Source organism: Phoxinus phoxinus, assembly GCF_949152265.1.
Source record: "Phoxinus phoxinus genome assembly, chromosome: 5".
In the NCBI taxonomy this organism is placed as follows: domain Eukaryota; kingdom Metazoa; phylum Chordata; class Actinopteri; order Cypriniformes; family Leuciscidae; genus Phoxinus; species Phoxinus phoxinus.
This window is the reverse complement of record NC_136880.1, coordinates 17,871,797-17,888,408: the sequence shown is the minus strand read 5'-3', so window position 1 is coordinate 17,888,408 and position 16,612 is coordinate 17,871,797. Positions and strand designations below refer to the sequence as shown.

At 39.4% G+C, this 16,612-nt stretch overlaps 1 protein-coding gene across 1 annotated transcript; it reads left to right on the top strand.

Moving 5' to 3' along the window:
- Window positions 1-434: 434 nt before the first annotated feature.
- LOC306998384 (Y+L amino acid transporter 2) lies at window positions 435-14,689 on the top strand. Its single transcript, XM_079612411.1, has 10 exons — window positions 435-629; window positions 1,448-1,956; window positions 6,308-6,433; window positions 7,047-7,191; window positions 9,978-10,101; window positions 10,209-10,312; window positions 10,398-10,494; window positions 11,005-11,154; window positions 11,263-11,446; window positions 13,086-14,689. Exons 2-10 carry the CDS (start codon window positions 1,449-1,451, stop codon window positions 13,178-13,180), a joined length of 1,533 nt encoding a protein of 510 aa, XP_079468537.1. The 5' UTR covers window positions 435-629; window position 1,448; the 3' UTR covers window positions 13,181-14,689.
- The last annotated feature ends 1,923 nt before the right edge of the window (window positions 14,690-16,612 follow it).

Genomic DNA, 16,612 nt, shown 5'->3' with positions numbered 1-16,612 from the left:
TACGTCTCCTGTATTGTAAATCTATGGGATTTTTCACCAGTTTTCTCATCGGTCAGGGAAAAGTGCTACTGGTGGGTTAGTTGAATAAGTATCTCCTCAACAAGATCCACAAGTTGAGGTGTCGTCGCGTGAACTGAAGAACGAGTTGCGCAAGATTAATACTTGCAGTCAGAGGGTTCGTAATGTGCAATAGTAATTCGCAAACACCTCTAGTAAAGGGAAAGCTGTCTGTCTTTAAACTGAGTTCTAGAGGCAGAGCTGAAACAGATCCGATAACAAAGACTTTCTTTAGTTCAACTGGGTTTTACTGAGCTACTTTTACAATCAATAGGAGGGGACAGGCATTCTCTCTCTCCCTCTCTCTCTCTCTCAGTACAAACCTCCTAAAATAGCCAGGGCAACTCAAGAACCCATCTCGCCTCCGGTGGAAAAACACATCAGGGTCTCTCTGCGGTCTGGGATTGCGACAGCACTCATCCTGTTGACCCTGATAGTCTAGTTTTCTTCATTCTGACCAGGATCACCACCACTCTGGAAACTTGCGTAACTCATCTGTACGCTCTTCCTCTCCACAATCCAATCGTATGATTTTATTTTTCCCCACAGCGTTGCTTCTAACATGATTAAAGGTAAAGTACACCAGTTTGTTTGTGGCACTGCAAACTCAAAGAGTTACATAGGACCCGGAACTATTGGCCCCAAAGCGGCTGTTTTGTTGCCTGTGAAATATTGAAGTCTGACGTCATTTCTTTAGGAGTAGTAATAGTGTTGGCTCATTTGAACAAACTATTTACAAAATGGCATTAACTTGAAGCTGTGTTTGACTGGGAACTGTCCTATAAACTCATTTCTAATGCTGAATGCTTTAAGACAACTTTAAATACAGCGGAATTCAATCACTTTCTCTTTGTTAACATTGAAAATACTTCTAAAACATTTATTAATCAGTTAGCTAAGTTTAACATTTACTAACATTATTTAAAATATTTGATTTCTAAAAGTGTCTAATATTTAATGGACTTGCTAATGAACAGATTTGAATAGTATTTTGGTAACACTTTACAATAAGGTTCATTAGTTAACATGTATTAACTAACAATGTTACATGCAAAATACTTTCCATACAGTATTTATTAATGTTATTATTAATAAACTAAGATAACTAAGATTAATAAATGCTGTAGTTAACTACCTTGGTTAACATGAACTAAGAATGAATGTTAACTAATGAACCTTATTGTAAAGTGTTACCAGTATTTTCATTAACTAGCGTCAACAAAGATAAATGAATCCCATGACAAATGTATTGCTCATTGCTAATGCTAACGTCAACTAATAGGACCTTTCTGTGAAGTGTCACCTGAACATTTTGCTTGTTATATTATTTAATATATTATGCCAATCACAAATTACAGCTGTAATACCTGTTGACCTTTGTTTCCTCCAGCATGAAGAAACTGAAGGAACTGTGTCCGGGGTCTCGGGGGGACCCGGACCTGAAGAAACCAGCTGGAGCCAGCAATGGCCCAGACCTACAGGAGGACAAGATGATCATGAGGAGGGAGATCTCCCTCACCAATGGCATCTGCTTAATTGTGGGCAACATGATTGGCTCGGGCATTTTCGTGTCGCCCAAGGGCGTGTTGATGTACAGCGGCTCCTACGGCCTTTCGCTGGTCATCTGGGCTCTCGGTGGCATATTCTCCGTGTTTGGCGCGCTGTGTTACGCAGAACTTGGAACCACTATTACGAAGTCTGGCGCTAGTTACGCGTACATCCTGGAGGCCTTTGGGGGTTTCCTTGCTTTCATCCGCCTGTGGACGTCCATCCTGCTGGTGGAGCCGGCCAGTCAGGCTATCATCTCGCTGACGTTTGCCAACTACCTGGTGGAAGCGTTCTACCCCACCTGTCAGCCTCCGTACGACGCTGTGAGACTCATAGCAGCGGCTTGTCTCTGTGAGTCCGCAGGGCCATTTCTCTCAGCGTGTCAAGTCTTGCTTGCTTACTTACACATTCCTGGTCTTACCATTTGAGTTGTTCCAAAGAAATATATAGGTTTTGCAATCTGTAATTGCAATGTAATTGCAATGCAATGTCACCTCTGAAGCGACATTTCTTTTCGGTTGATTCCAGTCAGCCTATTGTTGAGAGGGTTCCTGTGACCTTTCCATATGAAAGTATTCTATTGGCTAAGACCTCTTCATGTGTACCCAAGTCAGTTCCTGATTAGAATTGACATAAGATCCCTTTATGGTGTATTTTTGAAACACATGAAACATAATTCAAACATAAATGTCAATTTTAACCAAAGTTAACCATTTTCAATTGAAACTTCTCTTTCTTTGTGTTTTTGCTTAGCATTGCGTTAACTCTTTAAAAAACAACAAAAAAGCTCTTTTGAATAAGATAGTTCACCCAAATCTTTCATTTACTCATGCTCATGTCGTTCCAAAATTGGATGACTTATATCTTCTGTGAAACACAAAAGAAGATATTTGAGAAATGTCTCTGTGTTGTTTTGTCCACAATGGAAGTCCACATGAATTGACTCCGATGTTGTTTTGGTTCCTTGCTTTCTTCAAAATATCTTCTATTGTGTTCCACAGAAGAAAGTAAGTCATACAGGTTTAGACGGAAATGATGACAGAACTTTCCCTTAAGTTGAAACAAGAAATCACAATAACATGTTTTTGGGTCACTGTGATTTTGCCAAGTAAGACATGTTCCTGGATCGACATATTTTGTTGATCCGGGAACAACATTCCTGTCCAAAAATGTAGTCCTAACCCAATCCCTACCCCTTAACCTAACCCTACCCATTACTTATCCCTAAAATCGGAGGGAAATGGTAGGTAAATAATACTGATGTAAGCACTTAACCCTGGTTATAAGACTAAACTTGACATAAACAGTAAACTTGTCCCTCAAATCAGATTTTTTTTGATTGGAATGTAACACACATGTTGATCCAGGAATATGTTGCACTTGATGAAATCAAAATGACACGATATATTTTTGTTCCGGCATTAAAGGTGTATTAAGCAATTTCTGAGAATTTTCAACGCTGTTGAAAGTGGATCAGGCCGAGCACCACAACACACTTGTAGCCAATCAACAGTAAGGGGCGTGTCCACTTATGATTGGGGAGGAGAGAGAGTGAGCAAAGGGGAGATTTGAAGAAAGACTGTAGAAAGAGAGATGGCTGAGAGACATTACAAAAGAGAAAAGGTCATAGGAATATCACTGGAAAAAGAAGGGTTATGATCAAGATTTGATTTAGGACCCGGATTAATATTAGAAAAGCTTTCAAAAGCTTTTCAGTCGCTGTAGAGACCCAAGCGGGAAGGCCTGAAAACGGACGCAGAGTTTGCGTTGTTTCTGCCCATACATGAGAAACATTGATTTTGAGTGTGTGCTGCTGGCGACTAACAACAAACTCTTGCTTGTATACACTCGTGTACTGCATGTTCATTTTGGTTCTTCCTTGTCATTCATTCGTTCATGATCTTAGCTTTATTTTGCTTCACTTGTGCTATGATAAAGAGACATCCACTCCAGGGTTGCCAGGTTAGCAAAACAAAACCAGCCCAATTGCTAAAAAAAAAAAACAATCCGAGGCAACAGTGTAAAAGTGGAAGTCTAGGAAAACCCTGACGAACTTCTAACAAATTTGAGATTTGCTGCAAGTCTGTCTGGCCAAGAGCCCATTCAAGTCCATTTCCAATTTTTCCAAATCGAGGCACCAATCACAAACGTTGAGGCGGGCTTTACACGATGACGTGATTGGATAAAACCTTCTGATTGGTTTTAGGTCTATCCAATTGCGCCCATAGGCATTTGAGCGACATCCCTTGGTGACGCCCCTTTGGAAATGGGCTGTGAATGAACCTTCACCAGACCCACTCTCAGTTACAACTGAGAAGGGTCTGGTGTCAACCAAGCTAAAAGTGGCCCAATTCTGTGGGAAAACCGTGGACTTGGCAACACTGATGCATTGCTCGTTCGTGCATTGTAGGGGCGGAGCAATAAAGGGAGGGGTGTGTTTGTTTGGGTTAATTTCAAATATCAACAGTGTTCAAACAATGATACTCAGAAATCACTTACTGCACCTTTAAGGAAGGAGTTTTCAGCAGTGTATGAGAATAATTTTCCCTTCTGCTGTCTTTCACTTCACTACTCACGAAACCCTTTCTTTCATCACTTCGCTAAATTTCCATGAGACACATTCCATGCCAGAATGAACCAACAAGCCTTGTTTCAGAAGTGAGTCGGGCTATTGAAGTAAATGAAAGATTATGAACACCATTGAGTTACACACAACTAACATAATAGTTACCTGCATGAAAAAGAGAATGTATGGCCTGTACTATGAGAAAGATGTTATTAGCAAAAAGCATACAAAGAGGATCTGGCAACACATAAGTTGTTGATCCTACTGTAGTCCAGACAGTATCTGCATCGATTATCTTAATAATGCTGAATGTTGGCACTTGCTGTGGAGCCTGTGAACCAGACCAAACTATTTTAGTAGTCTGTTCTGTGACTGAGCTGGCGTGACTGTTGCAGACACTGGTATTTGGGTGAAAAATCAACAATACATCCTAGTGTACGTCTTACAAAGAAGTACAGTAATACAATGATACTGAATGATTACCATCTTCACACACCATTATATTTACAAGATACTCCAAGGTACTTCAACAAATACCATGGTCAGCTATAGTCCAAAGCCATGATAGTATTTTTTGTTGTTGATGGCTCGTGTTGTCTAAACCTGAGGGTATTTAACAGTTTAATTGATAACTGTTCAAAACTACAAATCTATACATGTTCCTTTTGGTTCTTGTATTCTAAGCTAAACAGAGTTTGAGGAAAGTGAAACCCGAAGCAGGGATGAATGCACAATGTCCGCTGCTCTAATACACGACACACAAGAGATGTTTTTCTTTCTCTTTTCTTCTTGGCAGCTGTTGCCTTCACACAGTTTCCAGTCAGAGCTAAACAAGTTCTCAGAAAGCATGGACATGATCCACTCAGTGCATGAGGACAGACTGTAACGACACACACAATTCATGAGCTAGCTGAGATCGGACCTGGCACTTTCCAAGAACAGAATTATTACTGAACCTGCAGAATATAATATAAAAGGAAGGAGCTGATTTTAAACTGTATATACAAAAAGTTGCTACATTAAATGAAGTACAATCAACCTGGATGTTTAAGTCATTTCAACTTAAATTGCATTAAACTGAAATAATAAAATGAATTGAATCTCGTATAAATTATAAAAAAAGTCTTTATTATTAGTTAAAGCAATGTAAAAAATACATGTTGTCATAACGTGTGTGTGTGTGTGTGTGTGTGTGTGTGTGTGTGTGTGTGTGTGTGTGTGTGTGTGTGTGTGTGTGTGTGTGTGTGTGTGTGTGTGTGTGTGTGTGTGTTTGTTTGTGTGTGTGTGTGTGTGTGTGTGTGTGTGTGTGTGTGTGTGTGTGTGTGTGTGTGTGTGTGTGTGTGTGTGTGTGTGTGTGTGTGTGTGTGTTCAAATGAACAAACATTTTCAATGCTGCTTTGACAATAATCCAATAGTTAAATTCAATTAAGTTCAGTTTAGTTGAAGCACTACAATTATTAACTGGAAATAAATAAATAAATAAAACTGACATAAAAGTAAATTAAAAACCTAAAAAAAAGTAAAAACCTAAAAAGTAAAACCCTAAATAGAAACATTAAATAAAAATATGAATAAAATGACAAAAGAACATAGCGAAATTACTAAAAATGAAACATGAAAGTAAAAATATAAAACTAAAAGCTAATTCTAAATATGAATAAAACTATAATAAAATCATGCTGCCGTGTAACAGGATTACACGTAAAATGTGGGACAAAGCTAAACAACGTTTGTGATAATGATTTTTTTTTTTTTATCACAATACAATGAGGATTGAATAATCAATAATATGATTGTCAAAATTATGACAAGACCCTGAGGTGGGACAGGCCAAAATCAACATTTGATTTGATTTGTTTTGGACGACCTACTTTCATGCTTAATCTTATGTTGTATAATATCTGACCTACTGAATAGTTCTCATTTAAAAGGCATTACGAATTGGGACACCAAACTGTACTGTATTCATGGAAAGTGCCCGCTGTGGTTTCTGAGAAATATAGACTAAAACAAAGAACAGGCCTCTTACGTAATATCTTGTGAGTCGTCTTCTGATTAAAACATTAATATTAAGTGTTCTGATCCTCAATCAACTGATTTAAAAATGTATTTAATCCGTTCCTCCTCTTTCCCCAGGTATTCTGATCTTCATAAACTGTGCTTATGTAAAGTGGGGCACTTTGGTTCAAGATGTTTTCACCTACACCAAGATCATGTCTCTGCTCCTCGTCATCACAATGGGCATCATCAACATAATTAACGGTAAAAATACTTTTTAAGGGGATACTGATGTTTTTAGGTGGATTTGTCGCCATAAACAAGTTTGTCGGCCTAGACCCGGCCCACCTCTGGTACGTGTGGAATCCATATGTACCAGATGTGGCCCGGATCTGGGCCGACACTATGTTGCTGTCTGGGATTGCATGAACAAGGAAGTAGCTCTTAATCAGAGATTGTCTTGTTATTGGGAGATTGTCTGTATCTCTTACCATTGGAAAAAGCATAATGGCTAACCTGGATGACGTGACGCACCTCGGCCTTATTGGGCATAGCAGTGTTGCAATCTGGAAGCCATAGAAAGAATACATTTATTTATTAAAATCTTTATATTGTGTTTACCTTCATTCAATAAAAAGCGTTTTCATTATTATATTGATAAGCTTTTTCCTCACAAAAACTGTTTACCGCCAAAGTGAGTGTTAGCCGCTACGCTTTTTTGGCTAAAGGTTGCATGCTTGCATTCCAGTGACTTTGTCTTATTTAAAGCTCAGGTTGCACCTACACATTGTTGTTTGAAAAGACTCGAGGTGTTTAATGTACTGCTCAACCTTAATAATTTTCGTTTTCTGTTCCTCATACTTCATGTGCGTCACAGGAGAGACAAAGAACTTTGATAATCCATTTGAGGGTTCCTCCACGGAGGCGGGCAGCATCGCTCTCGCTCTTTATTCGGCTCTGTTCTCCTACTCTGGCTGGGACACGCTCAACTTCGTTACTGAGGAGATCAAGAATCCGGAGAGGTGTCGGCATTTCCCTTTTCATGGTTTCCATATTCAATGCATTTATCTGGATGTTGTTACAGTAAAATTGGCTCTTTTCCATTAACTGTACATCTAGGCCTATATACACTCAATGGCCACTTTATTAGGTACACTGTAAAAAGTGATCAGTTGACTTAACTTGAGAAATTAAGTGAACTTAACAATGGCACTTTTTTTTTTCAATTACGCATGAAGTTTATTTACTTAATTTTAAGGCTTAAATCAACTGATCACTTTTTACAGTGTAGTACCGTGCCCCTTTTGCCCTCCACAACTGCCGTAGTTCTTCCTAGCGTAGATTTGACAAGATGCTGGAAACATTCCTCAGAGATTTAGATCCATATTAACATGATAGCATCACGCAGTTGCTGCAGATTTATCGACTGCACATCCATTATGAGAACTTCCCGTTCCGTCACATCCCAGATATCTGGTGACTGCAGAGACCATTTGAGTTTAGTGACACGCTGTCATGGTCAAGAAACAAGTTTGAGATGATGATTTGAAGGCCATCTGATTCAAGGTTCGTCACTTAAATCACCTTTCTTCCCCATTCTGATGCTCAGTTTGAACTTCAGCAGATCATCCTGACCATGTCTAAATGCCTAAACGCATTGAGTTCCTGCAATGTGATTGGCTGATTAGATATTTGCGTTAACTCTCAGTTGAACAGGGTGTACCTAATAAAGTGGCCAGTGAGTGTCTATAAGTTCTTTATTGTGTTTTAGCTGGTTTTGAGAATGGCACACTTTACTCTAAAGATCGTGCTGCACATGCTCTCAGGCGTGAGTGCACGAGTTCTTATATGGACTTGGTTTGGGTGTGTTTTATGCAAATTACAGCAGTGGGCATGTGCTTCCTCATTTAGAATAATTCAGATTCATGAACCTCAAACGAAGGTAAGAAAAAATGTATGTGCGAGTGCACCTGGCATAAATCTAATGATAATTTTGCATCCTATATATATCATATATATAATAATTAAATATTTTGTAACTGTTATATTTAGTTTATATTTGGGACCAAATCAAACGTTAGCTGTTCTATACAGTTCTATACAGGGGATGCCACATAATTGGAAACCCCTTTAATTATGTTGGCTTGACAAAACTAAAATACTGATTTGCTTGCTATTTCTTCTTCTTCTTCATTGTTGTCACGGTTCAGGGTGCACCATCGTCTTTCCCTGTTCTCCTGTCATTTTCTGCAGCTCATTGCCCTCACCTGTGGCTTGTTCCCTTTTCCCTTATATTCTCTGCTCTGTCTGCCTCTTGTAGTCAGTAGATTTTAGTGTGCATCGTCTCATGTGCTTTTGGATCTGTGCTGTGTGTTGTACCTCTGTTCGCTGCTGTACCCAGGACGCTTAGGTGAGGAGTGATACAGATGGTCGTGCGCTTGCTGTTCTCTGTCTCGTCTCGCTCCCCGTCCCGTTGGGCGCTGGTTACCACAGCCTGTGTGTCCGCAGGTGTCTGTACGGACGGCTCTGGAGCTCCCTTTTTTCACATGTGTTACTACACTTTGGAGGTTGTTTATTCCCTGAAGTGTTCAATTAATCTATGTTTCATGAACCCTCTGCTTTTGAGTCCTCCGTTCACCCGTCCCGACATTTCTGAGACTACATTTAAACAGTATCTCCACCTAGAGATTTAAAGCTAGAACCACCAAACTCGGGTCAGACCTTCAGACTGTTCTGACTCAGGTTGCTATATCTTTTCTAACTGATCCGACTCACGAAATTCCTGTATCGGTCTTCCAAACATTCCCAAATTCCCATTGACTTTCATGGAAGGGTTCAAAACTTTCCTACAATAACCTCTTATAAGCTGCAGAAGCTGCTTATAACCTAATTCAGAAGCTGCATCCTTCTAGGGCTCATCCGAAGGCAGACTGCGTCACAGCGACGCAACAAATTCTGTCCCATTTCAAAGGCTCCTTCAAACTGAGCCTCGAAATGCGTCTTTCGTTTCCCAGGCAATGAAGGATACAACAGATAGTCTACCCCAGAATTCATTGCGCGCCCGTTTTTTGAGAGACATTGCCGAATTAAACTTTTAAATGCAAGTATTGGGTTTCAACTTACTATAATATCTAATGATACAAATGTAAAAAATAAATGTATGTAAAGCTGTTCAAATGTTGACTTGTATGTCTTTCTAAAATGTGATTTTATATAGTTTATACTCTTTATTATGTGCAGAAGTAGAACAAGGTGAACATATTTAGACCAAGCTGGCGGACAAAAAAAGTACTCTGAGGTTCCAAAATGAGCTCAGCTAATGCAAATGTCAGTAGATCCCATCTGGTCCTGTTGGTGAATAACTTCATGACCAGTGGAATCATTATAAGACTAACACATTGGGCTGCATTTACAATTTACATGAACATTTATTCATTTAGAAGACACTGTTATCCAAAGCTACATAAAAAAATAATACATCCTGTCCCTAATAATGTTATTCATCCTAAAGGCCCCGATATACTCACATTGAAGTTCTTTTTCGTTCTTCGTTTAGGGGTAAAACAAAGTTCGAAATACGTGACCAGCGATGTAGTGTTATCGAACATCTGTCTTCGCATACTTACCTATTATGTAATCGCCAAGTATCAAATTCCCTCTTGAAATCTGTTTCAAACTCCCAAAACGAACTCCAAATGAACTCGATTTTGATTTTATTCGAAATGACGTCACATCAGTTTGTTCTTCGATTTTGTTTGAAGTATATCAAGGCTTTAAGTGTTTAATCTTTCTTCTTGATCGTTCACAGGAACCTTCCCATCGCTATCGCCATCTCCATGCCAATAGTGACAATCATCTACCTGCTGACCAACGTGGCCTACTACGTAGTTCTGGACATGCCTTCTTTCATGGGTAGTGATGCAGTGGCTGTAGTAAGGATCTTTCAGAGTACCAAACGTGTGATCTTTAGTCTTAATGAGTTTATTGTATTAATTACACCATCATGATTAAACCATCTAGTTTGTGTCCCCATCTGTAGACATTTGGGAATCAGGTGCTAGGTCCCTTTAGCTGGATCGTTCCCATTGCTGTGGCCATGTCTTGCTATGGAGGACTCAATGCCTCCATCATTGCCGCCTCCAGGTAAAACTTTGGTTCCAGTTAAAACAAAAATGACTTTCAAGTAATAATATAGGCATATAGTAAATGTTGCGTACCTTTGTGTTAGATTGTTTTTTGTGGGGGCGAGAGAAGGCCACCTTCCCATCAGCTTAAGTCTGATCCACGCTGAGCGCTACACTCCCGTACCCGCACTCCTCTTTAATGTGAGTATTTTGCCTTTTTCTCCAAGTATCAGTACATTATCTGGACCAGATTATCCATGATAATACACTACAATATAATCATTTGGTAAAGTCCACATGAAATGGTGTTCACGACCCATTGAACTTATGTAATTGGATGTATAATGTACAGTATATGGGGGGGGGGGAAATGTATGTAAGGTCTTTATCTATTATAAATTGCTTTGATCGTGGCCTATGTGATGGGTGCTTTGAAGGGAGGGGTTCAAGAATGAGAGGGTCTAGTGATTTACCCTTAGTGACGAAAACTTTGCAAACTTTGTTTTCTAAAATGTTCAATGGTTACCCGCTTGCACCCGGAAACAACACAAGTCGACACCCCTAGTGATGTATTTCTAATGCCTTTATAATTAAACAATAATTTTTCTGCTTTTAAATGTTTAAAAGTGCATTATTTTGTTGCGCTGACCAATGTGGCAGTCGTCTTGCTGAATAGGCAATGATAAGCATTGGATTTGTGGGTCTTCGTAGGGCGTGATGGGTCTGATCTTCCTGTGTGTGGAGGATGTGTTTCAACTCATCAACTACTTCAGCTTCAGTTACTGGCTGTATGTGGGTCTGTCCGTGGCTGGACTCATTTACCTGCGCTTCACTCAGCCCGACAGACACAGACCCGTCAAGGTAACTAGATCCATACAGCGCTCAAGCATTCACATCTGCTTATTCGTTTGAATAAAACCCCATGTCTTACATATGTGTTTGTTGACTATGTTGTGTTTTCTTCTTTAGCTCTCATTGTTCTTTCCCTTCGTCTACTGCCTGTGCAGTGTGTTCCTCGTGATCGTGCCTCTGTACAGCGACACCATTAACTCCCTCATAGGAGTTTCCATCGCACTGTCTGGAGTGCCTGTTTATTACCTGTGTATCTACTTGCCCAAAGAGAAAAGGCCAAAATGGATCAGTAAACTCAATGGTGAGGATAATCATATTACACATTGATTCACATGAGGTGATAAAAAAGTAATAAGGTGTACAGTGTATTTACACAGTTAAGTACTGTGGGATAGTATTTAACTACATATAGGCTACTTACTTGCATGTAATTATGCATAACTTACTGTTATTACTACAGTGGGTACATGTAACACATGTAATAAGGACTGTAAAATAAAGTGTTACCAAAACATTTATTAAACCTAATCATCAGTATAGAAGTGAGACCCTAAGCCGTATTTCCTATAATGATTTGTCACTGAGGAAGCATATAAATACTAAAAGTATAGGACCCAAGATAGATCCCTGAGGAACACTTGTCCAATGTAAGATTTCTTGCTTCCCAAGACAACAAACGGAACGATCAGTAAGGTATAGGATTTCAATCATTTAAGCACAGTACCATAGATACCAAACCAACTCTCTTATTGAGCAGAATGGAGTGACACACAATGTGTCACATGCTGAACTCAGTCTAACAACACCAATATAGAGGCTGCCGAGTCAGCTGAGACAAGCAGGTCTTTCATATCTCAAACCAAGGCGGTCTCTGTACTGTGTCCCTTTCTAAACCCAGATTGAAAAGGTTCAAAAAGCTTGTTGAATGACAAGTGTGAATGGAGTTGTGCCACACCGACACGTTTCAAAACCTTAGTGAGAAAGGGAAGATTTGAGAGAGGCTTGTAATTTGATAGGTCAGACTTGTCACTTCCAGGCTGTTTAAGGAGTGGTGTAATATCTGCAACCTTAAGGGCTTTTGGAATAATATCTGTAAGGGAGGTGTTCACAATATTCAAAAATGAAGGGAGTACTTGATTACAGACACCCCGTAAGAATAAATGTTGGGATAGGGTCAAGAGTACATGTTGTATTCATTGGCATCATTGTCATTGTCAACTTAAGAGTGTAAGTCTTAGGAAGTGCAGACATTCGGCACATGTTGGTGCCAAAAAACAATTATTCCTTATAGAGAAACTCTGAATATGTGTCAGAAAACCAAGTACCTTGATTGTTTTAAAATTTACCTTCATTAAAGTTTGACTTTAACATGACAACAAGCACAACAAGTGGAATTTTTTTTTACTGTTATAATGGCACAGATCAGATAAAGACACAAATACTTTTCTGCTAATATCTTTAAAAAAAATGTTTAGTTTAGTAACTGAATATAAAGACGCAGTAGAAGCATGCCAGCTCTTTTACAGTGTTGTACTGTTTTTTTTCCTCTTCATATAGTCATGTGGTAAAAAATTACAACCATACCAGCCACCACTTCACCAACACAAACATGTGACTATTGTTCATGCAAGTTCACAGTTCTGCTTAATTAATATTATTTTTTTGTGTGTGAATCTATTATTTAAATGAAAACCAAAGAGAGGTTATGGATGTTTTCCTTTGGCCTGAAGACGGACCTCAAATACAGACTCGTTGAAATGTTTTATGAGATCGTACCATCACAAAATGTTCTAGTCTGAAAGAAGGCAGGCTATGTGACTGACATATCATGTTTACTGTTATTATGTGTATATATATATATATATAAAACATTTTCTTCGTGTGATTCTATTGCTTCTTTATCCCCACAAACATGTTTCTCTCTCTTTCCTCTGTGACAGATTCTTTCACCAAATATGCTCAGATCATGTGCTACTGCTGCTTAACCGACTTGGATATGGAGCCAGAGAAGTTGGCAGAACCGAAGACTCAATAACCATATCTCAAGAGGATGTGCCTGGAGCATGGTTTCCATCTCTGCATCACAGGGACAGAGAAAAACTATTTGTCAAAAGCAAATACCTCATGGATTTATAAAACTTCTAGTACTCGTAGAGATCAAATTCCACCGATATCTCAGAGATACCTCTTTTGCTCAGTGTAACTGAAAAGCACAATGTGTGATTTATTCTATTTCAGTGTTTCTTCAAGGATCACTAATAACTGCGAATCAAAATGAATTATGTCTGCCACTCTGTCAAGGTCTCAGTGAAGCTCCTTGTGCGCCGCGGACTGAAGAGGATTGTGCTTGATTCTGGGAGACATTGGGACTGCTTTTGATTTGAGTCTTGACCAGAAAAAATAGGAGAAAGAGCTGGAATATGAAGACGAACTGGACAACTGGATAGTTAACTCACCTAAACTGTTTTGAGACGACAGAGACTGGTGGGACTTTCTTTTAATAAAAATGCACATTTCTCTGTGTACGAAACGGAAGAATTTCAATATGATTGATTTGATTTCGTTGCGCTTTTTTTCTGTATGATAACTACACTGTCTGTATTTGATGTCCCTTGATTTGAAATTGAAAGAAGGAAGTATCACTTAGACATGACTGAACAACATGTCCCGAGGGTTCGCGTATAGTTTATGAGACCGTGATCTGCTTTGATCTGCTTTTCTGCCTTACAGGTTTCATTTGAAACCTTAAAGGTTGTAATGTTAGGATGATTTTGAAAAACGTTGTGCTCGGCACACCATGACTTGGTGTTTTTTCCAGATGGCTAGAGCTAAAAATAGAGAAAACTATGGCAGTATGGGAGCTCCAGTGTCAGATGTCAGGGTGGTGATTGTGAGAGATGAGTTTAGCCTCTGACGCAGTCGCACAATGCAGAACAACATGAGACAATCCAAACCTTTTAGGAAATTGTCTCATTTCCACCTGTCTCACACCTCTGCCAGTGTATGTTCGACTTTCATCCATTTATACTATCCACGCTTTTCAATTATCCCTTCAATTGTGCCTTCAGAATTCACCTCAAGATCATTTCAAACAGTTTTGTCCTTTTAATCGCAGATGTGATAATGTGAAAAATCCCTCGCAGTGACTGTTTTATACTTCTGAATTCAGTGGGAATTTACACTGATTTGCCAGAATATTAAAATGACTTACAGGTTAAGTGAATAATATTGGTTATGTTACAGTGGCAACTGTCAATGTGTGGGACATAGCCAGCAAGTAAACAGTCGGTTCTTGAATTCCACGCGTTGGAAGTAGGACAACGGACAAGCATAAAGATCTGAGTGACTTTGACAAAGGCCAAATAGTGATGGCTAGACCAAGCTCACACTACAGAGCTATAAGACTACATGAATCGCAGTGGTGATCAAACTACACAACAAACTTGTCGTTTGTCGTCTTGTGCCTACAGACTTTGGCAATCCTTTAAAATCATTACAAATCACACTGTATGATATGGATCTAATAAACTTGGGTATGATATATATGAAGGCTGTACGATGATGACACCTATTGAATCGTAGTCTACAACGCAAGATAGTATATAGAATAAAACATCATCAGCATAGTTAACAAATAGAGCGATGAATTGCACTTTGGCAATTGTGGTTTTATGTGTGCTGAAAAAAAAGAGGAAGAAGCGAAAGAGGAGAATATGGACGCGGTCATAGTTTGGGAAAAGAGGCCAATTTTGCAAATGGAGCTCGAGGTAAGTAGTTTTAAGTGTTAGCGCCATGACGCGTTTACGCATTTTTATTGGCTAGTTTGTAGATGTAGGTCGTAGCAGCAAACACACTTTGAGATGATAATGCTATATTTCTGACAATGTCAGAAAATTATCGCAGGCTATTTTTGCTCGCAAGACCGTGACAACGGCCATCTTTGAACCTCTCTCACTGTATGACGCAGGACCAAAGTTTAGGAGCCCACAGAAATCTACACGATTGGTCATCTTTCGTCTGGGACTTCCCAAAATCCTGCAATGTGTACCGGGCATTAGGAGCGCTCATAATACACAATGCCGATAAGGTCCACAAACTACAAGATCATTGGCCTGGTGGCCAAACCAACAATGGAAAACCTTTTTATTTCCTGCTCACGCTCCAAGTCTGTGCAGAAAAAAAGATTGGGCAGAAAATAAGCTGTCCATCATGTCAGTTCAGCAAAAACTGATAGTAAATAAATTGATCATAATCTTTAAGTATAGCGCAAAGCCCACTTATTTACATTTTTAAAATATTATTTCTTGTTAGTATATTACTATTCACAAGTATGATCAAATTGTTGCCTTGCATTCATGTACATTAAAGTGCATGATTTCATTAGAGCAGTTTACCAAGTTGTTTAATCGCTCACTCGACTAGATCACGTGGTGATAATATCAAACTGGTTTGAAAATATTGCAGCGTCCGTGACTGCACGAGACAGAATCAGATCGCATCAACATGCTAGTATTTGACGAGCATCAGCGACCGCAACGAGCACCGGTTTGGGGTTGTTGTCACAGACCTTGTAAATCTATCTCAAACAGTAAAATCTAGCCAGAAGTCGTGTATTGTGAGCTTGCCTTAAGAGAGACACACAAAATGTGCAGAGCGGTGGATCTCCACGACCAGGACTGAAAACCACTGAGCTAGACGACGGTTTGTGTCAAATATGGACAAACCCAACTGTTGGGTTTAACAATGTAATTAAAAAAATTGTAACCAACGGTTGGGTTTGTCCGTATTTACATGTCCAAACATGGTTTGAAACAACCAAAGCATTTTTTAGAGTGTATGTAGTGGTTAGTACCTACCAAAAGTGTGCAAGGAAGAACAACCGTTGGACCGGCATCATTGAACAGGGTCACGGGCGCCCAGGGCTCACTCACGTGCCTGGTCTCATGAATCACATTTTCTTGTAAGGGTAGCTTTACCCCTGGCCCTGGGGGCACGTGAGGCGGGTCAAGACAGACATATTCCTGGATCAACATATTTTGTTGGGAGGGAAATAATAGGGCAATAAACTGATGTAAAAAACCTTGATTACTTCACACAAGCTGTAAACTTGTTCCTCAAACCTGATCGGTTGATTGGAATGTTGATCCAGGAACATGTTTTATTTGGTGAAATCACGTTCATGGGGTGACAGAGGGTGTACATGAACAAAATGCTGAGCTTTAAAACCTAGCATGGCAGAATACATATCCTCTAGTGTAAATACAGGAAAACGGTATTGCAGTAAAAGCTCAAATAAATGACATCCAATCAAATTACCACCTCTTTTGCGGTAATATGTACCTTTTATGTAACTGCATGTAAAAAATGCATATAGGACTATATATTTGTATTCATAGACTACCGTTCAAAGGTTTGGGGTTGGTAAGATCGTTCAATGTTTGCCTCTTACTGTATGCTAACTACGGCT

Coding starts and splice junctions, on each gene's coding strand:
- LOC306998384 (XM_079612411.1), top strand. CDS start 1,449: ATGAAGAAACTGAAGGAACTGTGTCCGGGGTCTCGGGGGGACCCGGAC. Junction 6,434..7,046: donor CATCATCAACATAATTAACG/GTAAAAATACTT, acceptor TGTGCGTCACAG/GAGAGACAAAGAACTTTGAT. Junction 7,192..9,977: donor GAGATCAAGAATCCGGAGAG/GTGTCGGCATTT, acceptor GATCGTTCACAG/GAACCTTCCCATCGCTATCG.